Raw genomic sequence first — 26,454 nt, 5'->3', positions numbered from 1 at the left:
TAATATTCAAAGCAAATTTTTAAAAATTTCAAAAAGTTATTCCATAGTCACAGTTGGAAAACTGCTTAGAAAAAGAACTGTAAAAATTATGCCCTCTTTTGCCCAGAGTACATTTTAGTCATACTAAAAACAAATTTGTAACTTAACACATACATACTCAGATACATACAAAGATCTGTATCATTTGGTTTCCTCTCTAAAAAATGGACTATACTAGTGGTTCTAAGAATCTGTTTTAGCAAGAGGGCTAAAGTATTTTAGCAAATTATCCTTCCCTTCCTTCTCCTACTTTTGAGTAGTCCTTATGAGTGCTTACACTCTGAGATTCCATCTACATAATTATGGAGACAAAGCTGAAAAAAGAAAAATCCTTCTTTAATTTTAGAGAAATTTCAATGATCCTAAGACATAATATTTCTATTTAATATATCTGTTTTTACACACAATCTTCAAAAACACATCTACATAAAGGGGATTAAAGGGCATAAAAATTTTCAGTTATATAATAACTCATGGAGATGAAAACTACAGCATAGCAAATATAGTCAATAATATTGTAATAACACTGTATAGTGACTACAGTTTTCATGCTGAGCACTGAGTAATAGAACTATCGAATATATTGTACACCTGAAACTAAAACACCATTGTAAGTTAATTGTACAATTAAAAAAATCTAGAAATAAGTACATTCACTAATAAGCACATTCACCTTCCATTGAGCTGAATTCTATCAGCTAATTTGGAGAACTGGTCTGGAAGTCTTCTCTGTTTTATGACACCCTCAGGAGTAACAGAAACTTCACAGAGAGAATATGTGTCGGACGCACCCGTCAAACCAAATTCATGAACAGCATGACAAACAACTTCTTTAGCTGTAGTATCTTTACTGATGATAATGTAGCAACTCTGTTGATCTGCTTTGAAAACTCTTATAACTTGATCAGGAATATCTATGTAAATACAAAAGTGTGCCTTGTTATTTTTAAGACAATTCAACTCTTGATAAAGCAATTTAGAACAAAAAGATACCTCTGGACAGTGATAAATACCTATCTATTTCAGGAGGTTAACAGAAATCACTATTGCATTTATTGGTAAATGAATGTATCTACCTTTTCAGGTGACAAAATACTAATATATGTTCACAGAAAAACATACACAAAATGATAAACATTATGATTTGGAAGCCACACTCTTTTTTATTTATTACAAACATTTTGAGGTCATTAAATACTCTTCAACAAAACAATTTTTTTTAAATAGATTTTATTTATTTGGGAGAGCTAGAGAGCACAAGTAGGCAGAGCAGCAGGCAGAGAAGCAGGCTCTCTGCTGAGCAAGGAGCCCGATGAAGGGCTCAAACCTAGGACCCTGGGATCATGACATGAGCCGAAGGCAGCCTCAGCCGCTTAACAGACTGAGCCACCCAGGCACCCCAACAAAACAATTTTTAGAAGAGGCATAGGACTCCATAATGTGTATTTTATATTTTTAAGATTATTTATTTGACAGACAGAGATTACAAGTAGGCAGAGAGGCAGGAGAGAGAGAAGGGAAGGAGGCTCCCCACTGAACAGAGAGCCCGAAGCAGAGCTTGATCCCGGGACCCCAAGATCATGACCTGAGCTGAAGCGGAGGCTTTAATCCACTGAGCCACCCAGGAGCCTCTTTTTGAATTATCCAAACCTTTAATGACAGACATTTAGGTGCATATCTTTTATAACAACACTGTGATGACCAATACCCCCTTTCCCTGGTAGATTAACCTTTGCAGGCAATCTGATTATTTCCTCAGAGAAAATCCAGTGGGGGAGGGGAGATGGGAGGGGAGAAAGAGAGAGGATTTGCTGAGTTAGAAGGACGGCAGGCATATTTTTAAGGTTTTTGAAATACACTGCCAAAATGCTCCCCAGCATTATATTCTAATGCTAGAATATAAAGAGAGCAATTTTAATCACATCCTTACTGAACTGTTCATTACAATTTTTTTTTTCATTTTGAAATCCCTATGCTTTTTCCTCCCTCTAAAAATATGTCATTATCTTACATTTCATTTATTTGATTATGGGTGAAAGTCACTTGTTTAATGAGCCACTAATATTCCTATTATGTATTCCTATTATGTCTTCCTATTTTTATATTTATTTAACACAGGAAAACTGATTTGGTTAAACATCATTTTTTTCCTTTGGGATTTCTGCTATTAGCAGACAAATCCTAATTCAAGATATGCACAAGTAAGTAATGATTATCTCCTTCCCTCATTCTACCTTGTTTTATTTTGTTATACTGCATCGGCTAAAACTTTAAAAACAATGTTCAATACGATGACCCTGGACTAATTTGAACAGAGTATATTTTCCCCCTAATATTTCTTAATATTAGTAATTTCTTGATAATAAATCACTGTTACAAAAATTTTGTTCTTTAAATTAGAAAAAATGTATTATTTGTGAGTTTTTTGGTAAGGACTATAATTGGACTGGGCGATTTTGGTGGCTCAAGTAATTACATATGGTTTGTCTAGTACTATCTCATTAGCACTACATATATTAACTTTTAGAGATGAAGAAAAATAACAAATTTGTCTCAAAGCCATCTCAAGTACAATTCTGGCTAAAGGAAAGAATGATGAAAGAGATGTGGCAGAAGATAATTTCAGAGAATAAGGAACTACTCTGAGGCTCATGGGGCAAAAAGAGACCCCCAAGGCTGAAAGATTCAACTAAACATACATGAATGCCTGGAAAAGACAGTCTAAGAGTTCTAGGCCCACTGTCAAGCTGGAAGCAGAAGTCTTCATATATTCAGTCAAGTCCCTTTCATAAGGTGTATGCACCAAATGGCCTTTCTTGATGTATGCAAATATTTGAGTCACCAAAAGCTTCTTGTTCATATTTCCTTGCAGTGAGTCAATCCTTAGGGTGCTGATGACATCAGATCTCTAAACCTACAAGGCTTAAGATTAGACTGTTTTATGATCCACTCAAATCAGAGATGCTTCTCTACTCTTGGCTAGAAAATGTTTTCAAGCAGAGGGAAATTCCAGTTTGTTAAGAGAAAGATAGTGGACAAAAGGGTTTCATTATCCCCTTGAACTCTGTAGAAAGAGGTCAAACAACTAACTACTGTTACCTGTACTGTCCCTTTCCTCTTTACAAAAAAAGGCCTCAGTTGTCTGTGGCTCTAGTACTCGATCAGTTTACTAGGTTTTTGCCAGCATGATTGGCTAACCTTGAGGGAAAGGGGAGATGCTCTGATCTCTTTTATTAATTTCTCCAGAGAAATTTATTCACAAAGACAGATTGGAAATTTGCACATATTTCATTTTCTCTTCTTTTACTTTCAAATACTAATAACACCTGGGAAGGAACTCAGACTTGTATATCTTGCAAAACAGTATAAAAGAAAGTCATACTGTTAAAGCCATTTGTTTCCCGTGAGAAGGACAAACTGTTACACAATCACATCATGTAAGAGGGATCTGGACATCATGAATGGGTACCCCTAGAACAGATCCATAAAAGGGACTATTCAAAGGGCACCCTATTACCTAAACCCTGATTAATCTGCCAAGGTAATAAATACCAATCTAGAAAATGATTTGGAAAAACACTGGAGGTAAACCTTTCCTTGCACTGTTATCAGCGTCATGGTAAAACTTTGTTTTAAAATTGTGACATATAAAACATACCTATTCTTCGCCACCATATTTGTTGTTAGAAGGGCATATGTGTCAAATGTAATACTTAACACAGGTAAAATAGCAAATGTTAAATGATCAGATGAATGGTAGACATGACGTTAGAATAAAACTGAATCAAGGGAAAATGATGATTTCAAATTTTAAGCATGAAACTAAAATGCACCTAAAAATAAAACCCCACAAGGAAAAAAGAGACTTTTAAAAAGAATCTTGGAGGACTAAAGCATTTATTAGTCTTATTATTCCTATTTCATTAAAAAAATCTTAGGTAATAGGTAAATGATTTAAGAGAAGGAATCTCCAATATCTGGACTTTCAACTCAAAGGCAGAATTTCTAGAATACTAACTATAATCCTCCTAATTAAAATAAAGAAATAACATACTTGAAGGATGCATGTATTCACCCCAGTAATAAAGAAGGGACTGTTTAAGTAAGATTATGATAAAAACAAAACCAAAGACTGCCTCTTAATCATACTTTAAGTTGTTAACTGCCAAGTAAGTACTTATGGAGTGCCTGTTACATGTCAATAGTGTTTAAGTGATGAAGATACAGAAATAAAGGAGATGGGACAAAGTCTCTGCTCTCGGGGACTTGCTTATATTAGACAAAGTGGTGGTTCACGGAAAGACAATCCACATGGTGAGAAGTTTCACTAAGAAAACACAAGGTAGTAGTACAACGGTAGAGATCAAGGATTAGCACATTTGTTCTATAAAGGGCCAGACAGTAAATATTTTAAGATTTGCTGGATAAGAGGCAAAATAGATGATATTTTGTAGGTACATATATAGTAAAGAAGAAAATAAATTTCCATGAACTCTTTGACAAAAATTCAGTATTCAACAACAGTGCAAACATAAAACATGGAAAGATAAACACAGATATTTAGGCAACACTGTAAACACTCACCAAAAGGGGACTGGTTAAACAAAATGCTACCAGCTGTTTAGAAAACTGTGGAAGAACAACACATTCTGAAGCAGAAAAGTATTCAAGGTATATTGCCAGGTGAGATGGGCTAAGTAGAAGAAACGTATAGCATATAATTTGGGGTGATTAGAGTGGTAGACACATTTTAATGTGCACTGAAATTTCTGGAAAGATATATGAATAAACAACCATTACTTCTAGGGAGTGGAGATTTACTACCTTCTCGGATACCTTTCTACCCTTTCTCAGATTTTTAAAAATTTTATGTTCCTTTAAAATAAAAAATTAGTTAAAATAACTCAGACTTGTAATACTGAATCTGAAAAAGTATTAAGTATTAAAGAAATCAAATAAAAGGTATCTGCTGCTAATGAAAAAGAAGTAAGCAAGAAGTTCCAAAAGTAGACTCGAAAAAAAAAAAAAATCCGGTTTTATAATCCTTTTGGCCATACTCTGAGATCTTTTATGACTAATCTAGTATTTAGGTCAAAAATTCCTCCAAACATATGTAAGTTATAGAGCAGCATGTATACTGATTCTATAACTATAAAAAATTATGTATTCAAAGAAAATGTTGAAAAGAATACACACCAGTTTACACTGGTAAGCTTGTAGATTGGACAGAAAAGTTCAGACTATTATTTAATTCTGTATCATATGACTTTTTAAAACTAATAAAATACTACAAAGAAGTTTAGCAATGGAATGCCACAGTCTTCAAGATACTTACAATAAAAACCAACAGCTGTAGGCAGCAAAAACAAAGCAAAATCACAGAAGAGTCAGCAATCAAAAGCAAATGACTTTTAACAGTTCTGTAGCTTTCACCCTACTTTCTAACAATTTTACTCAAGCAGCATAAACATAGCTGAGATCACATCAGACTTGACTGATGTCACACATGTGCTGCAATATATACATGTGACATGCACAGCTAACCTAAAATTTGGCGCTGTCACTGGAATCAACTGGTATGTGTATTTTATTCAACATAAACAGCACTGTAAAAGTGCTTTGGTAAAGGTGTATATTTGGGGGTTTAAAAATATAATTTGTAAGTCAAATACCAATCTTATAGGTGTTTTTTTTTATATTGCTGGTACAGACAAAGGCTGCAGACTGAGTCTGCAGATGGACTTTCTTTGAATAGAAGTCATAAGAGCCTCTAAAGTTTTCTGAGTGAACTATGCAATCACTTGAATTGACTAGCACTTCCTCCTCAGAAATCTGAATTTCAGTGTAATGGAGCTTAAAGTTTCTAAATTTTAGTAAATTCCAACTTCTTCCCTTTGTTGCCCCAGCCAAATCCCCAACCTTTCCCTACAACCATCCCTTATTTCCTTACCACCATTTCTAGATATGCCACTGACAAAAAGGCAGCCACGAACATCATTTATTTTATAACATACCATCTTATGAAAGTATGCATACTTAGTGTTTTGGTAGTGTAAAAATATTTCATTTGTGAACATATTGCTGCAAGACACACACACAGACATGAAAATAAATTCCCAAGCTCCTACTGGAAAGCAATATAAGACAGACAATGAAAATGTGCTAAAGATTTCTAGGAAAGGAAGGACTGCCTTCCTACATAAGGTAACATTTGAGCTCAGTATCATAGAACAAGAAAAAGTTCGCGGGATATGCAGGGAAAGAACACCAAAGGTGGCAAAAAGCACAGGAAAAGAAATCACAGGTATGAAGGTACATGCCCCACTCAGGAAAGAGAGGGGGTGAGAGTAGAGAGAATGGCAGAACAGCAGGCTAGAAAGGGGGTTTTACAATCATGCTGTGAAAACTGGACATTAACAAATATTATGTTATAGTAACATAACTGTTATGTTATTTGTAACGTATAATATTAATAACATAACGTTAACATTGTTATTTGTAACGTAATGTTACAAATCCGGGACTGAGACTCTGCAAACCATATTCTTCTTTGCTAACTGGACACCTTTTAGGTTATGCCAAAAACCGGCACCAAAAACAAGTGTTGGGTTAAAGGAAGAAAAGACTTGCTGCTTTATGTTTCTTCTTGTGGGCTTTTTCTTCCTGTACCACCCCAGCAACACTTCACCCTATGGTGGCACTTCTTTCACGTATCAGAGGAAAAATCCAGTTTGCGCTTCCTACCTTTGTGATACCTTAGTGCTTGTTTCTTTACCATTGTAAGTAAATAGTTAACTTTATACCTTGACAACAATCCCTTTTACTAAATTCTGAATAAGTATCTGGAGAGGTTTCTATCTTATGACTAAACCTTGACTAATACAAAAATCACTAGAAATTCCTAAAGCAAATTAATGACTCATTAAAATCTTTGTTCTAGAAAGAACATTGGTAGTCACGTAGAGAGAAAGGTGTGTCAAAGATCGATAACTGGAGTTAGTCCTCGCTAATAGTTAAGAGGCAATCGAAATTAAAAAAAAAAAAAAACCTAATGTACAAAATGAATTTCATTGAACTGTATTTTTATGTTATGTCCAATTTTTATTCAAGTTGCTAAAATGAAACATAAACTTTACTATTACACTTACATTCTTTCCTTTCAAATACTGAGATTCATGTAATTGAGTTTCCTCCCTTTTGACACAAGCTATTAGGAGCTTCAGCATGAAAACTGAAGCCGAATCACAATGTCATCAATCTTTGTAGAGCTACCTTTTTTATCTCCTCTCCTTGGACCAAATTACACATTTCAGTTTTAGTTGTATGTGTCTTTTACATACCATTTTACATTTCATTTGAAATGAAAGTCAAATCCTTTCAAGTGACAGATATACAAATAACTCTTAAAGTTTTTCTTCTTAGTACTGAAATTTTATATTATACTGTTAAGTGACAATTTCTGCCGCTGGGCATGAATAGACGCAGAAAAATTAACTCAATGTCCCACACGATGTTTAAACCCCAAATCTGAACACAAATGAAAAGATGCTATAGTATATTTAATGAACAATACCTGACAATAAAACAGCTTTAGCTTCAGGTGCTGTGGGAAAAAAATCAGTGTTTACAAAAAATTACTAACATATTTCAGTATGTCACAGAGGAAGTTAAGTGAGACCACCAAAACTACAATAAATTCCCTTATTCTCTTTCACATCCTGGACAACCTGCTTCTTAACTGAGAAGCAGCATCACCTCTTTCATCCCACTGCTCTAAGGGTTACCAAAAGACACCTAAATGTAATCTCTTTTCTATGTACTTCTATTTCATATTGGAACAAACACCATTCTGGCTTATACAGAAAGACACAAAGTTCTCTTTAGATTTTTGCAGTAAGTCATAACCTTGAGATAAGAGAAGACAGATTTAAGCAAATCTACCATTTGATACACAAGGCACAACCACCTAGTTTGTCCCTTTGGCACCAATAAGGCTATATGAAATCACAAATAAAAATTACCTGAAGGATTAGAGAAGTCCAGCATGCTGGTGGTCGGTTGCAGGAGATCAGGGCTGCTCGATGAGAGTGTTCCAGGAATAGGCATTATAGCCAGACTGTGCCTGCAGTGTCTTGTTCCCACAATGCTGTCGTCTTGTGATTGGCTCAGGCCTCCGTCACTTCAAAATAATGGCACATAAAGTATTTGAGAATTCTTAATGGTAAATGTTTGTTTTCTCTGTACACACTGAGGCATAAGACCAATTCAAAGTGGTGACTTAAAAAATTATATAACTATATTACAGCATTAAAAATGGGATAACTAGGGCGCCTGGGTGGCTCAGTGGGTTAAGCCGCTGCCTTCGGCTCAGGTCATGATCTCAGGGTTCTGGGATCGAGTCCCACATCGGGCTCTCTGCTCGGCGGGGAGCCTGCTTCCCTCTCTCTCTCTCTGCCTGCCTCTCTGCCTACTTGTGATCTCCTGTCTCTCGCTGTCAAATAAATTAAAAAAAAAAAAAAAGGGATAACTATATTAATCAAGACATTTGAAATTCACTTACTCTAAAAATTTAAGTCACACATCTAAGTAGTTTTACATCATAAAGAAACAGTCATACTGAGTTTCTGTTGGTTTTGGTAGAGAAATTAAACCTGAATGTTTGGTGAGCCTATAAGATCATCCAGTTTTGGTGGACACTAATATATATATATCTCTCTCTCTCCAACAATGTATAACCACACCACAGTAAAGTTTGCACTTGCAAATAGTCTAAATTTAAACCAAAAAAACCCAGCAGGTTGTAGAAAACAAAGGGACCAGGTCCAAGTGACAAAATAAGAGAGTCTTTAAACATATGAACAACCTGAGAACTGCCCAAACCAGCAATAATGTGGAAAAGATAACAGGAAGATGGAACACAGAAGAACAGTGAACACTGGGTACATGTGACAAGTAGAAAGACAAAAAAAGAGGACCAGAAATCAAAACAGAAGAAAAAGAGTTTTATAGTCTTTTAAATTTATTCTAAGGATATATGATTTCTTGCGTGATATCTCATATCTCAAGTCTAATTTTTTGGCTATTCCCTAGATAAGAACATCACAACCACAGCAGAAAGCAAGTCATTTAAAGTTAATTCCCTTCAAAGGTTTCAGAAATATCAAGTAAATGGCCATATTTAAGCAAATAAAACACCCCTCTTTTAAAATACAAAGTATTTTATTTTTTTATTTTAATTTTTAAAAATAAATTTATTTATTCATTTGACAGACAGAGATCACAAGTAGGCAGAGCGGCAGGCAGAGAGAGAGGAAGGCAAGCAGACTCCCTGCTGAGCAGAGAGCCTGACTTGGGGCTGGATTCCATGACTTCAAGATCATGTCCTGAACCCAAGGCAGAGGATTTAACCCACTGAACTACCCAGGCACCCCAAAATACTTTATAAAGTATTTTAAACCACCCGGGTGGCTCAGTTGGTTAAGCAACTGCCTTAGCTTCAGGTCATGATCCTGAAGTCCCAGGATCAAGTCCCACATCCAGCTCCCAGCTCAGCAGGGAGTCTGCTTCTCCCTCTGACTCTCCCACTTCTTGTACTCTCTCTCTCTCAAATAAATTTAAAAAATCTTAAAAATAAGACAGTTTAAAAGTTGAGAAGTTAGCCTCTCCCCCGGGGTGTGGGACCTAGAATCCAATATTCCTGCCTGGCTCCAGAGGGTACAGCAACCTCCTAGGCCTGTTTTCTAGACTTCTGAGGAAGCACAGAATGGGCAAGGCCTGCCACAGTGCACCTGTACCTTCTCAAGCTCCAGAGAACTCTCAGCTTGAAGACCAGCAAAGTGGAGAGAGAGTATCTTCCTCACTTGGGAAGTCAATATAAGGCCTAGCAACACCACCCTGACTCCACACCCCAGCATTTCATTCATTATAGATAATAACTACATTACTATCAAATAACCTTATAATAACCCTGTGTACCTTTGAAAAGATTTATGGTTTTGAATTGCTGCTTTTAATGACATTTGTTATACTTAAGTTACACTTAACAAGAAAAATACTTTAAAGGTGTTACACAGGCAGCTCTAAATCCATCTAAGAGAAAAAATTAAAAGAAACCTAACTCTGTCATTTAAACTTTACATACATACCCCAGAAAGTCCTATAAAACAAAGGATTAACGAAACAGTCCTATACAAACACAGGACAGCAATGAAAAAGATTTCCATTAGAATAATGACCAAAATACCATTTTTTTCTAAAGGTTAAACCAATCGTTTAGGTTAACATTAATTCTCATCTGTTTTATTCAATGTAGTATTCTACCCAGTACCTGCCACACAAACAGAGGTATCAAAGAACACTTACCTGTTACCATGGAATGGATTAAATGAGTGGTAGGGGATACATCCAGAATACATTAGGAGTAGAAAATAGGACTTAGGCAGATTAGGGAACTATGCCAGATGAAGTGCGGAGGACAGTTAAATAAACAACTGAACGACTGCTAACAGCCACAGAAGGAAGAGAGAGCTAGGACAAGCAAGACTGCACAGGAGTCAGAGAAAAGCATGAAGACATGGAAAGGAGCAAAAGTAAGTGTTTTCAGAGCCAGCTATGCATGTAAACTTGGGTTATTAGCTGTATGACCTCAAGGAAATTTCTTTCTGTTTCTGGACCTTTCGTTTCCTCATCTAAAAATGTGACTACTTCGCCCCCAGGGCTGCCTTAAGGATTAAATTAGGCTATGCAGGTGAATATTTTGGCACAGAGGAAAATACAATTCCAATTTTTAAGAAGACAGTAAAGTACTTTTACTAAAATTGGGACAGTACAAACCTAGAAAGGATTTTAAGCAATTTGTACTGAAAAACAGAGAAGGCAGCATGGATAAAACAAACACTAGAGAAACAGGAAGTGTTTACCTGGGAGAGAAGGCAGTCTCATCTGACAGAACTAAGGCTAAGGAAATATAATATCTGATAGGAAATTAGTGCTTATGTTAATCTGGTTCCTTATAATTTGGTGTGTGTTGCTAAAGATCAGAGCTAAATGTTTTAAGGTTAGGTATGAGAACAAAAGGAAGGTGGGTTCCACAGAAACTGTACTTATAGCTTTGAAGTAATTTGCAACAACTTAAATTATATGGAAAGTAAGTATTTTTAAATATAATAGGCTTTGTAATTAACCGACTTTTGAAAACAAATCTGCTTATTTTTTAACACAGAGGTCCAAGTAACTGAATCTAAAGAAGCAAACTGTTAAAAGGTTAGCTGGTCCTATTAATAATCACAGTAGAAGCAAGTTTAACAATGTTAAAAAGTGCTCTATTAGTTGCAGTAAGAAGTAATTCACTATGGAGACTAAGAAAAGTGCATGAAACACCAGAAGTCCTTATCTCTCTTACTGATATTATTTAACATTACCTCTGCTTTTTAATAAGCAAAGACAGTACACTGTACAGATACAATAATGTAAAGCTGGTTACAAATTCATGGTAATTAAGGTGTGAGCATGTATAAATGAAAACTATTCTAATGTTATGTACAACTCATGCCATGACATGAATGAAAAAGTATCTAATTAGCAAAATATCCATGCTTTTTTGGAAGCTGAATTGATAAAGCCCATTTGCAAATAATTATATCATTTCTTACCAAAACAGTCTCCTGAGAAGATGGTGCAGTAACAGAAACAAGATAGTTTTGAAAAATTCCTCAGTAATTCCCCAACACTAAATTTACTTAGAAGAAAACCAAAGAGGCTATGTAAATATCAATATGCAAATGAAAAATAATTCCAATATTAAAAGCAAACAAAGTATGCTGACAAAAAGATGGTGAGAAAAAATAATTTCTGATAAGCAAACAAGTTAGTCTACTTCTGGGACTACTACAAAGAATCATATGAAGCTCTTACTTAGGCAATTTGTAATTAAAAGAAAAAAACCTAAAAGCTGAGTGATTAAAAAAAAGGACATCAGACCTCCTAAATCATAAAATATTCTCAAGTCAATAAATACCCATTGCTATGTCCTTTCACAGAGGTTGCTGAAAATGAGTAAATTTTTTCCAGTTGTAATTTTCAGAATAATTCTTTCATTTTAAAATTATGTAATGGTTAGGGATATGGGGATTAACTATTCTTACTGTAAGGACCTATTTAGAAACTGTCCCTGCTCCCCTTTCCCCAGGGGACTGACTTGGAGACAAGTCTCGGAAACCAGCTCCAGGTAACAAAGCCCAGATACAAGGGTGGGTCGGGCCAGGTGGAGAATCCGATGGGGGCGGGGGGTGCATACTGTCTCCCTGGTTACCAAGGAGTAGGGACCCCCGCCCTCTGTGAGCCTTTTTGGCGCCAATCCCAATCAAGGTGTAATAGGCTGGTTCTAATGTCTACTAGGGTAAATTGTAATTCAATCGGTCACCTAGCATCACTGTGGAGTTTCCTGTGCGTGTTACATTTTCATTGGCCACCTGTGCGTGGCTAGGCCCAACTGCATGGCCTTTGCCCTTAAAAGCTAGTCTGTGAAACAGAGAAGGGTCGCCCTCTCTTGTAAGAGGTACGGCCCCAACGTTCGGTTAGATTCTTGATGCTTGGTGGGAAATAAAGCTTTGCTTGACCTTCGCTTTATATCAGTCTCGCTCCTTTAATCACGGACCCATTATTGGGGCATAACACTTATCTCAACTATTTGCTCCTTCCTTCCTTCCTTTCATATTCTTTTGTCTATGTGACAGATGTAGATTACTCTTTCTTCCAGTATTTCTATGATAACTCTTAGAGATGAATGCTGCAATGGTCAGAGACCAAGTGTCCTTCCAGAGCCTGACACACAGGAGATGCTCAGGATTGTGGAATTAGATTCATTGAAGTTTTTTTTCTCACTTAAAAAATATTTAAAGGAGAAAATTTTAAAAATACAGTGAACAAGCAAGGCAGAGAAAATTATGTATAACACCACACCCTAGAAATAAGATCACAATCAACATTTTTCCTTCTAGTTACTTTTACAGAATATAGCACAATCTATTTAACCAATCCCTTATAGCTGGACATCTAGGGTACTTCCTTTTTTAATTATAGACAATACTACTAAGAGCATCTGTATATAAATCTTCACCTAATTATTAGAAATGGAATTACTGACTAAAAGGTACGAACATTTTTGAAACCCTCGAGAAAAAATACCCAAGGCTTTATGGAAAGGTTGCATAATTTCATATTTCAACAGCAGTCTGAGCCATGTATCTGATGTTATCAATTCCTGGCCCTGACTATTCTCTTGTCAATCTGTGATGAAACAAACAGTTCCCTGTTTTCAAAATAAATTGAATATCCTTGATTACTAATGATGCAGCACACATGATTCATGTTCTCTGCTTATTTTCCCATTGACGTTTTAGTGATCTTTTGTTTATCTATTAAAAGTTACCTGAAAGTACCAAGAAATAGGACACACATTCATTCTCAAAAATGCTAAGCAACCAGTTTGACAAATCAGTTCTTTCTGTAAAACAGGCTCCAGCAGAAAACCTTTATTATTTCTACTAAAATAAACTGGCTTTTTCTTTTTGCATTTATATGGCTGAAATTATTAGCATTTTACTACTCTAAAACATGTTTAGAAGTGATAGTTTACTATTAACTTCTGAAGTACAGTATTAATGTTTGCATTCATAGCCAACAACAGTCTCCAAATGGCACAAAAAACTCCATACATCACTAAATGAGAAAGTATTTCCTTCTAAGTTATCTATTTCTATTAGATCTTTCATTATAGGGGGTGCCAATATAAAGAAATCATGCTTGAAAATACTCAAATGACTGCTCCTGGCTACATTAATTTCCACACTTCCCACTGTAACCAAAGAGAATCCAAGCATAAAACCAATTCCCATCCCTGAAGGACATACTATGGAGATGAGTTAGCTGTGTGACACATGAATATAGCTGGTTGGACTCGAACACTAAAAAGCTAAAGTCAGTTACAATCATTGTTCTCTGATTCTAGAGAACACACGTCACAATGCCACTGTTCAAAATGAAAACCAGTTAAAGGAGATGTATGTATTCCACACCAAATCCACCCAGGTTCCAGCAACGGAACTCAGGGCATTACCTCCTGAGAACTCCCTTTGAGAACTCTTCTCTGGTTTCTGGTCCTCCGTTCATTCCCTTTTGCTCATTGCCTTCCTACAGACTTCTGCTCATCGAAACTGCCTGCCATCTTTACACTGTGAGCTAGCTCCACTTATATCTCCGTAATTCTCATTTATGAGAATAAGATTTTTCTTAACAGTATTTGCTGTCCTGCTGTCATACTATGTATGGTATGTTCAGTATTAAAAGAACTTCAGCTATATTAAAGTTATCATTTTTATAAACTACTTGCCTCAAGGAGAGCAGTCACTAAGAAACAATGAGCAATAAACAGACTTTGTAGAAATCAGTGACATTAAGAACACAGCTCAAGATGTGTCAATTTTCTGTGAGCCCCCAATTCAATGAAGAACAAATGTGTTCCCTGACTGGAAATAAGAACTCAAAAAGAAGACCATTTTCTGATCAGGCAATCTTTGAGATCTCAACTCTAAAAAAATTGAGAGTTCACATTTACTTATTTCTAAGTTGCCCCCTAATTAGTGTCCTTGCTGTTACTACTACGCTGTGCTGCACTCTCAAGCCCAAACCACCAAATATGATGAACAGAGCTTCTATGGCTCCCTCCTCCTATGACACAATCTTTAGCATAATATTCAAAGTCCTTCATAACAGAGCACTTACCTAACTCTCCTGCTTCATCCCTAGATGTACACACACTGATACATTCTAACTAACCTACCAAGCTTGTTCCTGCCTTTTTATGTATTGAAATATTTATCACTCTGTAATGTCTGCTTCCCTAGTTAGATCATCAACTCTTGCAGAACAAGAAACTTGGTCTATCTTTGTACAGTTCTATTATTTGGACACTGTGCCTAGTGTATGATAAGTGTGTGGGAACATAAAGAGTTTGTGGTATGAATTCCCTAGAGGTTGCGACTACCTCTTTTCAGCTCTATAAAATTATCAATGGGCATAGTGCTAGGCACTATCAGGAGCCAAATAAGTATTTTCTTTGAGTATATTTTGCTTAAATATTCTTTTTTTTCATTCACTGTCTTATTCAACAGATACTGAGTGACTACTATGTGCTAAGTATTGAGCTTGATTAGAATTTGTGGGATTGCTTTAAGAAGTAGGTAATGTAAAATAAATAGACATAATATATGCTAGACTCTTTCCCAGTCATGACACTTTAGTGAATTGATTTTCTAAGTATTTTACAGTCCTCAATTTACATTTAAAGTCTCAAAGTTTCATTCTGTTTTGGTGACATCTCAATTTAGAAATAGAAACAGATTTGATTAAAAAGATCATTTAGAATTCAGGAAGGAAAAAATAGTGCAATAAGAGAAAGATGACTTAGAAGACAGAAACCAGTATCAGCAAATGTATTCCCAAGATGTCCAAATTTATAGATCAAAGGACTGAGATTAGACCAAAAATACACAAGAAAAGATTTCATAAGATAAAACGGGCAGTCTTTCCTAAAATTCAAAACAGCTACTGGAAGAACATACAATCTAGCAGTGGTAACATCACAGAAGCAATGGAAAAATACTGAGAATTTCTTATTAATAAATTAAAATTAATAAAATTTTACAGTCAATAGGAAAAGGCCTACCATGACAGAGATTAGCATTACCTACCTAAACAGTTTTGGAGGTAAGATACTAAACCGTGTTTTATCCAAAATTTTCCTGATTTTGTTTCTTCCACCTGAAACAGTGTTTGCTTTTATTTTCTTATTTCCTTTCTCCTGTGATGTGTGTTCAATATCTCCTGGTACATCCTGGATTGAATGGCGATTACTTTTTTTTTCAGCAATTTTAGGAATATGAGGAATACCAGATTTTTCTTGTTCAGTCCTACTAAGTAACTCTTTGAACACTGTGGGAAAAAAAAAATTGTCATTTCTTTTCTTCTCATTAGCAAGATTTTATAGGAACAACAAATTTGAAAGATAAACAATCACTTTCTATTACCTGGCCTTTCAGTCTCATTCATTAAACATTATGAAATTTATACCCATTCTTCATCGGCCATATCCACTTATCTCTTCAGTTTTTAAGATTTTAAGTAATCTCTATACCCAACTTGGTGTTCAAACCCATGACCTTGAGGTCAAGAGTCACATGCTCTACCAAATGAGTCACCCAGGTACCCCTAAGAATATATTCCTTTTTTTTTTTTAAGTAGGCTTCATGTCCAGCATGGGGTTCAAACTCACCACCCTGAGATCAAAAGTTGCATGCTCTACCAAGTGAGCCAGCGAGGAACCCCTCTCCTCAGTTTTTAATAACTAACCATACTTCTGATATTTTCGCAAAGTGGTAAAAGAAAGTTACTGGCAAGAATGGAATAGAAGTGGGCAGGTAGCATGTTTGAAAGTCCAGGGCCTCCTATTTAGCAATAATTGCTATATAATAACAATAAGTGATATAACTGCTAATCAACTCAGATTTTGTAGAAACAAGTATTTAGACTTTTTTATTTACATGCTATTTCTTATCATAATATATATCACTTGAGATGAGATACAAGTACTGTAGTCAGGCTCAGTTTCGTAAAATTTAGCCAATTAAAAAAAAAAAAAAGTTTGGCTGGACCTGTTTTCACCAGAAATAAATACCAAATGTAAAAATAAATGACAATTTCCTCAAGACCACATTTCTGACAATTCTGTCACTTGTTATTCAGCTAAGAAACATTCACTACAGTGGTGTGAAGTAAACAACCAATCATTCTTAGGTAACTTCCTATAAACGCGAAGTCTGGTAAGTTATTTCATCCTTAAGGAAAGTGAAACCACACTGGAAGAATTGCCTGTCTCACAACCTCTGACTAGATCAGATTTTTCACCTTGTGAAAAGGGCTATACCTCCTTGGGATCAGGTGAAAAAAAGACTAATCTGTGTAAGATTTAAATTTAAAATTTAAATTTAAATTTTAAATATGCTTTCTGAAATAAGACAGATCAACTACTAGAGGGGGGGAAAAAACCTAAAAAGATAAAAGCTAACATAGAAGGTAGCCTTCCTAAAAACTCATGGTGTCTGGGAGGTCTGAATCAAAGCAAAATGAAGCTACATATTCTTGAATATGCAGGTCTTCAGAAGGTATAGCTTTGAGTAGTACTATTTAGTATCTTTATAAAAGAAAAACTGTAAATGGTATAAATGTGCCCACTGAAAACAGAAAACTGTGATCTTTTTTGTTGTTTTGTGGGTAACTGAACAGTTTCCTTCAACATCAAAAGAGTTACAAGTAAGATTCCAAATGACAAAGACTTTAAAAATTGATGCAGTACAACATAAAATAGCTTGGCATTCGGGGCGCCTGGGTGGCTCAGTGGATTAAGCCGCTGCCTTTGGCTCAGGTCATGATCTCAGGGTCCTGGGATCGAGCCCCGCATCGGGCTCTCTGCTCTGCGGGAAGCCTGCTTCCTCCTCTCTCTGCCTGCCTCTCTGCCTACTTGTGATCTCTCTCTCTGTCAAATAAATAAAATCTTTAAAAAAAAAAAAAAAAGAATACATTAAAAAAAAAAAAAAAAAGCTTGGCATTCAGTTGTAGAAGTGGACCATTCTTGAAAGTTTCAAACAGGATGATGTATTACCAAAGCATATTCAAAGTTTATGAAAAGCATATTTTCTGCCTTCAAAATAATGGGGAATCTTTAGGAGTCACCTTCTAAAGATATTTTGCTTCATTAAAAAGCAATAAATTCCTTTTAGTTTCCTCTGAAAATTATGCTTTATTTTAAGCCATGTGGTAAAGGCAAAAATGCCTTTTTGAGCTAAAATCAGTATGTAATCATGCAAAAAAAAAAAAAAATTTACTGACCTAAGAACACATGTCAGGCACTATACCAAATGCCTGTAGATTCCCCCTGTTGGAGAACAGTAAGTCTAAGATACGTAGTAAAAACAACATAAGCCAAGGGATTAGGATAGCAGGAAAGGGAAAATCCTCAATAATTAAGTCACCGTGTAAGAAAAGTTCAGTAAGGTGAGATTTTAACTAGGCAAAGGGAAGGGAAAACAGAATGACTCTAGGTAGAGGAAATCTCAAGTTCCAAGTTCCTGTCACAAAAGGAAACTTAAGGAAAACTAAGATGACTGGGGAACAAGGTAGACAAAGGGCCTAAAAATGCTACGGTGAGGTCTGAATTTTCTGTGGAGAGCAACAGGAAATCTTTAAATGGGCTGTAGATATTCCTGTCTGTGATGTGTACATAAGGCAACTTAAGAGTGTATGAAGAAGTTTATATCCTCGCTGGACTTGTGTATGCAGTTATAAATAAAACTGTAAAGATTTTAATTTGCAGATGAAGAGAAAAATAGTGAATTTTAAAAATTAGTTAAAGTTCCGGATAAAAATTAATAGAAGGTGAGTAAATGTAATTACAATGCCAATAAAGAACAATATTGAACATATGAATCAGAAATGAAGGTGCCTGAGAATCATAAATTTGATTACATAAAGATGAAAACTTTCTCAGTCCCTACCTATATGTATGTATATTCACACACACACACACACACACACACACACACACACACAACACACCCCGCAACACACCCCAAGCAAAGCCAAAAGGACCACCTGGGGAAATATCTGCAACCTTTAAGACTAAAAAGATACTATCCTTTTTTTTAATAACACATTCAAACAAATCAATGAAAAATAAGAAATTCAATATAAACATGGAAAATGAAAAGGCTGTGAAAAAGAAATGGTAATATGTAAAAAAGGTGTTCATCTTCCCTCATAATTAAATGATGTGCATCAATAACCATAAAGTTGATTAAACCCACTGCAGAGGCATTCTTTTTTTTTTTTTTTTAAGGATTTTATTTATTTATTTGTCAGAGAGAGAGAGAGAGCCAGCGAGAGTGAGCACAGGCAGACAGAGTGGCAGGCAGAGACACAGAGAGAAGCAGGCTCCCCGCCGAGCACGGAGCCCGATGTGGGGCTTGATCCCAGGACGCTGGGATCATGACCTGAGCCGAAGGAAGCCGCTTAACCAACTGAGCCACCCAGGCGTCCCAAGGCATTCTTAAATAGAAGTGTATGTAGATTGGGATAAACTTCTGGAAAGTCCAAGTCCAGTATTGTCAAAATTAATTCCATTATGAGAAATTTATCTTACAGGTATATCTACATAAGCATAAAAGTACAAAGGATTTTTATTTCAACACTACAAACAGCAAAAACTGGCAATAACCGAAAATACCCATCAATATGACATTAGCTCAACACATTACAGATTACAATAGTACGTCAATAGATTCCTATTCAACAATCTCACAAGAAATAAATCTGTACCAACTCCTGTGCAAAGTTCCAGAATACTGGAGCTTTACGGTACTGGCAATGTCCCAGAGACATATGGCTTCAGTTTACCTCTTTGTGATCTGCTTCTCTCTCTGTTCTGTGTCAGGTAATTCCTAGCTCTCTTTTTGAATTTTTATACTTCTTTGTAGCTACTTTTTATATTTAGTCTAACTTTTCTGACTGTTCTTAGTCAATACTGGAAACAGAATGTTAAAACAAGTTTAATTCATTTTGCGCAGATTTTAGGTGGACTTTTAAATTAGAAGCGTCCTTCTTTCACTCTGGTATAATCTCTACTACTGTTACATGAATACTTTATTTTCCACATTTTCTTTTACATTTCCTGAAATAATGCTCAATATTATTTACTGTTGTTCTATAGTCTGGGAGATTTCCTCAACTTTATTACCTATTCCCCTCTACTGTATTTTTTTTTTTAAAGATTTATTTATTTATTATTTGACATAGAGAGATCACAAGTAGATAGAGAGGCAGGCAGAGATAGAGAGAGGGAAGCAGGCTCCCTGCTGAGCAGAGAGCCGGATGCGGGACTCGATTCCAGGACCCTGAGATCATGACCCGAGCCGAAGGCAGCGGCTTAACCCACTGAGCCACCCAGGCGCCCCTACTGTATGTTTTTGTCTTTGCTGCCATGTTTTAAGTCACTCTGAGGTATTTCTTTCTCAGTGACTATTCCTTTTTTCCCTATACTCTGTTCTTGTTTTAAGAGACGAATTTTTAAATCTCTCTGAGCACAGCTCTGGAAATGTTTTTCTTCTCTTTAACTATTTTCTCCAGAATCCCCACCATGCTTCCTCAATGACCCTGGTTCTCCTATGCCTGGCCATCAGTTTTAATTAACACAAAAAGACTAAATATGATTTGCTCTGGTATCATCTAAACATATCTATCTTCTGGTCAATTTTCCTAACTGTAGGTTATTTCTTCCTTTCTTTCTTCTAAAGATTTTATTTGAGAGAGAAAGAGGACACACACACACACGAAATAGCAGAGGAAAGCAACAAGCACACTCTCCAGTAAGCAGGGAGCCTGATATGGGGCTTGATCCAAGAACCTGGGATCATGACCTGGGCTGAAGGTAGATGCTTACCTGACCGAGCTACCCCTCCTATCTGTAGGTGGTCTCATTGTGTGTTCTATACAGGATGACCTAAATGTGCAAATTTTCTTCACTGTGATGCCAGAGTTACTAGGGCTTTATTCCAGGTATGACATCCAGAACAGAATGCTCCATTTCTACAAATGTTTTATTAATATTCCTTCAAGATACTCTTAGGTGTTTTGTTTGGGGTAAAAGTCGCTGACCATATTCTGCCTAGGATAAGGAACGAGGTGTTGAAGACACAGGCCCCCTTTGCACTACCACATAATGCCCACTCTTTGCCACATCCAGTCTAGAGTTCTGATGGGCAATTGTTTCTCACCACTCAAGGAGTTTTAAGGTTGTGGCTTCCCTGCCTCCTTATATCCTTCAGATTTCCTTTTTTCTGTCTCTCAGGGGTCATGGTATTAACCACCAAATTTACTATCTCAATATCTTTATCCATAATAGTATGGTATCAGTTAGTAACTACTATGTGCTGGCACAAAAAGTTAAAGGTGTTTGATCTATATAAGAATCTTATGAAATACAGCTGAAGAGTCATTTGCTCTCAGTGTCAGAGCAAGTTCTGCTTTCTTATTTTACAAAATCAGAATCTTTTTACTTTAACCCACAAGTTTTATTTCTAGATTACTAGTTCAAGCTCAGGAAATACAGAAACTGTGAAGGCTTACTTATTTTACACTAAATAATATAGTATTAGGAAATTGTGAATAGATGGTTATGTATCAGATTTAACAGGACATAATTCAGTAGAATGGATGCAAGTGAAAAGAGGAAAAATATCAAATGTTTCATTTTTCACTATGACTAAGCGCAGTATAAGGAAGAGTCAAAGTGAAAAAATAAAACACACTTCCTCTTCCATAGGCACAGCTTTTAAATTCAACTCCTAGTTTTCAAATTGCAACCCAAATGACCTAGATGAATTTTTCCTCCTTACTTCATAAAGACTGTTAAATTTTCCTTGATAATTTTAAAATTATTATACTGTTTTTATTGTTGCACTTCTCAAAATTTCAGAGAATATCCTTTGGTATCTAATGAAACCAAGTTACAGTAAGTCTTCCCTAAAAGAAAAAAAAAAAAATACAACTACAAGCTTACTCTTTGCTTCACTCTAACAGAAGCATGATCAAAACACCGCCAACACAGCATTATTACATGGAAAGGTAAAGTATACCATTATTAAAAATCTGGAATTCACTGATTGTTTTACTCAATTTATTTTCACAGAACAGCTAATCTGCCATTCATATTATTGTATCAGAAAGGCAGTTAAAACTTTAGCAGTACTATGATGTGCACATTAGCAGGGGGAATAAACGCCTAACTATGACTTTTATGCTTCATTCAGATCATTCTAAGATTCACTCAGTGCCTCCCAGCAAAGTACATAGTGCCTCCTCAGCAGATATTTCATAAATGACTAATAGAACATACTTGTATACTTATTTTAAATCTTATTTCCAGGACACCAAAATAATACAGATAATGAAAAATGAAAATTCTAGAATACATAATACCGTATCTTAACACTAAGGATCCTAAAAATGTTCTAAGAGCTCAGAGAGAACATGTTTACATTTTACTAGTCTTTTCATTGTAATACTTTACTTTTTATTAACAAACAAAATCAAAAAACAAATAAAAAGCCTCAGTTTTTACAACAAAACTCACCAAAAATGTTGGTCTTCACAGTAAGGGCAAGATGAGTATTATTCCTTAGAATTTCAAGGGCCTTCACAAATGTAATATTTTCAAAGTTTTGTCCATTTACTTCCATTATCTTGAAAAAAGCATTTGTAAAATATAAATTAAGACAAAAACTGTTACTTCCTCAACCTTAAGTTTAATGGTGGAAAAAAAAAAAAAGAAACTTGAACAAAATACACCCATATGTGAACAATGGTTATCTCTGTGAGAAGTGGGGTTACTACTTAATTTTTTTCTCTATATTTTGTTTCCCCCAAATATCTACTAAAAACATTTTTTTCAAAGTTCACTCCAAGATCTAATAAAGACATTAAAAAAAAAAAAAAACACCACAGTATAGTTTATATATGAAGGAAAAATTTTAATCATGTCAGATCAGATGATAAAAATCAGTGCCAGTGTATACACGTGCAAAGTTTGCTGAAATTTTCTAAATGCAAATTTACTGCATTTAAGAGAGATAATTCATTCAAAAGTGATACACCAAATACATCTAGTATCATTTCCTGACAATGAATGAACCAACAAGTCAAGCAAAAAGTACCACTGTGATTAGTCCTTCCACATGACATGGCTCAACCTTCACAGCAAGGCTTTCCCAAATTTGGCTGTACCTCAAAACTATATAGAAAGCTTTCTTAAAAAATACTAATTCTAATAAAAAAGGATAAAGAGATATCCATAATGAGAAAAAAAAAGGGGGAGAGCACAGAGCAAGGCTCCCATTGAGATTAAAGACTGAGAAGCAAAATATTATAAGAAGAAAAAAAAACCACAGAAGTAAAATTCAGAGTTGAAAGAAGTCTTGCATCTACATACTGAACTGTCTCATCTAGTACCCTGCAAGGATAATGAAGAGATTTAATATATCCCAATGAAAATTCTAAATTCCAAGGATAGAGAACAAAGAATCTGTAAGCATCACTTGCAGTACTGTGCAGTGGGACAAAGCTAGAAAAGAAAAATAAAGATTGGTTTGGACTTCTCCTGGGCATACTAAGATAATGTGATACTTTTCTGTAACATCAAAGTTCTCAGGGAAAAAGAACTATGACCAACGAATATTATACTCCACTGAACAAGAGCATTATCAGACATGCAAGGACACACAAAACTATAATACCTACTGGCCCTTTTGAGAAAAGTACTAGAAAAGGTACTGGTAGTACTAGAAGACAACTGTGAAATGAAACAATAATGGAGACACAGGGCACATGAAATGGAGGTGATCAATGAAATCAGTAAGACAGATATAAATGTGTACATGGTTGTTAGTGATAAACTCACAAAAGTTAATGTAAATGTCAAGAGTATTCTTAAAAGAAGATAAACAACATTAAAAATGACTTAATAGCTAGACCTAAAATTTCAGGTAATTTTAATAATAACTGGGAAGACCGAGAGAAGTAAAACCTGATCATTTTCTCTCAAGAATGAAATCATTTGATTTCATTGTTTTATTTTTTCTGTGAAGAATGAGATGCTTAAATGTGTTTAAAATACTAGAACAATAAATACACTCAGTCTAGAATTCTAGCTACTAAATATTCTTAATGACCGAGTGGAGGAGTTAGGCCCAGAAATCTCTATTCCCTCAGGGGAAGAGGGGGATCATTATAACTCTAAATCAGCTTCTTAACCCTTTGATATCTGGGCTGGGTAACTCCTTATTATGGGGGATGCACTGCTGCAGCTGTTGGAAGCTGCTTAGTAGCATCCTTGGCCTCTACCCACTAGATGATAGTAGCAGCCCCCAGGTCATGAGACTCATCAATACCTCCAGACATGCCAAATGTTTCCTGAGGGAGAAATCACTCCTGGTTGAGAACCCCTGTTCTGCAGTGTTATAACGTTAATGTATTCATTATTTTATTTTTTTTTTTAAAGATTTTATTTATTTATTTGACAGAGAGCACAAGTAGGCAGAGAGGCAGGCAGAGTGAGATGAGGAAGCAGGCTCCCTGCTAAGCAGAGAGCCCGATGCTCTCTGGATCCCAGGATCCCAGGACCCTGGGATCACGACCTTGCCGAAGGCAGAGGCTTTAACCCACTGAGCCACCCAGACGCCCCTATTTTAAAAGGAAGATACATTAGCATGATTTAGTTAAAAGTAAAATAAAGCTATATTCTAAATGAGTTAAATTAACTAGGAGAATTTTAAAATGGGAAAACATAACCTTCCCAAGTGATTCACGTGAATTTGAAAAATGACTCTTTGGTGTGCATGAGAACCACCTAGAGACCTGTGTTAAAATACAGATTCCTAGAGCTCATCTCTGTAGAATGTGACTAGTATGATTAACAGAACTGAGGCGGGCTTAGGGATTACATTTCTTAGTAATCCTCACTAACTTCCTCCTAGTGTCCTTTTCCTGGTCCCTCACCTGGCTTCCTCTGCTTATGCATGTAGTTCTGTTACTTATATGAACACTATTTAGGCTGAAACCATCATTTATGGTAATCTTCGGCCACTTACATTTTAATTTTTTTTAATTTTTAAAGATTTCATTTATTTGAGAGAAAGAGTACTCATATAAGCAAGCATAAGTGGAGCGCAGAGGGAGAAGCAGACTCCCCACTGAGCAAGGAACCCCACATGGGGCTCGATCCTAGGGCCCCAGGATCACAACCTGAGCCGACAGCAGACACTTAACCGACTGAGCCAGCCAGGAACCCCTCATTTTAATTTCTACTTGAATTTCCTTAAATGGATCATGCTTACTTGTAGAAATATCATATGTGGAAAAAAAGCAGGAGACAAATACTTCCCAAAAGGCTGTAATTCATGTGGTTGGTTATTTACTTACCTGATCACCACGTTTCAGTCCAGCATCAGCAGCTTTGCTACTAGGTTCTACTCCTTCAACAAAAATACCAAACCCCTTCTCACTCCCTCCATTAAGGCTGAAATGCAGAGGGGACTCTCGGGAAGCCTTCTGCAATACCACCTGTCTCCACTTGGCCTTTGCAGCACAGGCAATATTTAATAACCGGAGATGACCATTCATTTTCTAAAAACATAAAAAAGGGTATAATGTACATAAATTTATGTCTCTATCCCTAAAAGGCTTTTAAAAATTACCTAAAATTATTAGAATTAGAGTTACCTTGAAATAGAGAGTAAAGAACATGGAAGCCAGGGTAAATAAAACTGAAGGAGGGCAAACTTTCACCCCAGAGCGCTGTCAAGAAAATGATCTCATAATACGATTTTTAAAAATGGCTCAAAAGGATTCCAAAATGTTATCTCTACATGGAAGACAAAACATTACTTCTCGTGGCCTAAAATTTCCTAATACATCTCCACTACTATCTTGCTCATCTCCAGGCCATTACATAAATCCAGAATCTTTATAAACCTTCATTTAAAACCTTAAAGGACCTGAACCACCTTTCCAAATATAGTCATACTGAAAGACACATTCAAGTCCCTACCTCTTCTGGGGGTATTATTCCTATATTATTTTAGATCTTTCCTAACTTTAGTAATATTCTCAATTTCAGATTTTAATATCAATTTAATACTCAACTATTCTCAACTATTCTCAAATAGCATAGTATGTGTAAACCTCGTAACTCATGCCCATAAAAAGCAGCTAAAGTTTCTTCGGGACGGGGGCCCAGCCTTACACCTGTTCTGATCCTATTCTCCTAACACCTTGGGAGTATCAAGTAGAATTGAATAAATACCTGATGACTGAATGATTACGAAAAAAGAAATCCCATGACTGTAAGGCAATTTCTATTTTCCATTAGTCCATAAATATCTACACAGCTGGCACTGAAAAACCCAAATGATGGTGGTAAGCTTCTACAGCCTCTTAAGTTCCCTGTATCTGTTCATTCTTCCCATTTTGTTTACATAGAGCTGAAGGGCTGCTGAGAAGGCTACAGGAACTAAGAGGTAAGGGAATGGACAGACACCTGCCTATTTGTCCCTTTTTCAACTCAATCCACTTATACTCTGAGTAACAGCAATGGTTCTTGGGCCCCCAGATTGTTACATTCATTAGCTCATTATAATCCTTGTAACAATCCCCAGAAACTAGGGGCTACTACTTATAAAGACAACTACAGAAAAGGCTGGGCTACTTGCCCAAGTTTACATGTCTAACAAGTGGTACAGTCTGAATGTTAAT

General features: G+C 35.9%; 1 protein-coding gene across 6 annotated transcripts in view; it reads right to left on the bottom strand.

Annotated features, from left to right (window-relative positions):
* Nucleotides 1-26,454, bottom strand: part of RAPGEF6 (Rap guanine nucleotide exchange factor 6) — a 190,205-nt gene that overhangs the window by 39,885 nt on the left and 123,866 nt on the right. For 4 of the 6 annotated variants that reach the window (XM_046000274.1, XM_046000277.1, XM_046000275.1 and 1 more), the window contains exons 14-18: nucleotides 25,123-25,326; nucleotides 22,280-22,388; nucleotides 15,789-16,029; nucleotides 8,061-8,218; nucleotides 713-953 (exon numbers count right to left, since the gene is read on the bottom strand). In XM_046000274.1, the coding sequence (XP_045856230.1) occupies nucleotides 713-953; nucleotides 8,061-8,218; nucleotides 15,789-16,029; nucleotides 22,280-22,388; nucleotides 25,123-25,326 (953 nt within the window). Of the gene's footprint in view, nucleotides 1-712; nucleotides 954-8,060; nucleotides 8,219-11,690; nucleotides 11,703-15,788; nucleotides 16,030-22,279; nucleotides 22,389-25,122; nucleotides 25,327-26,454 lie in introns of all 6 variants that reach the window. The other 2 variants (XM_046000273.1, XM_046000276.1) reach the window with 1 other exon arrangement.

Source organism: Meles meles, chromosome 3 (genome assembly GCF_922984935.1).
Source record: "Meles meles chromosome 3, mMelMel3.1 paternal haplotype, whole genome shotgun sequence".
NCBI classification, from domain to species: Eukaryota; Metazoa; Chordata; class Mammalia; order Carnivora; family Mustelidae; genus Meles; species Meles meles.
Note: the sequence above shows the minus strand (reverse complement) of the source record. Positions and strands in the feature narration are given on the sequence as shown.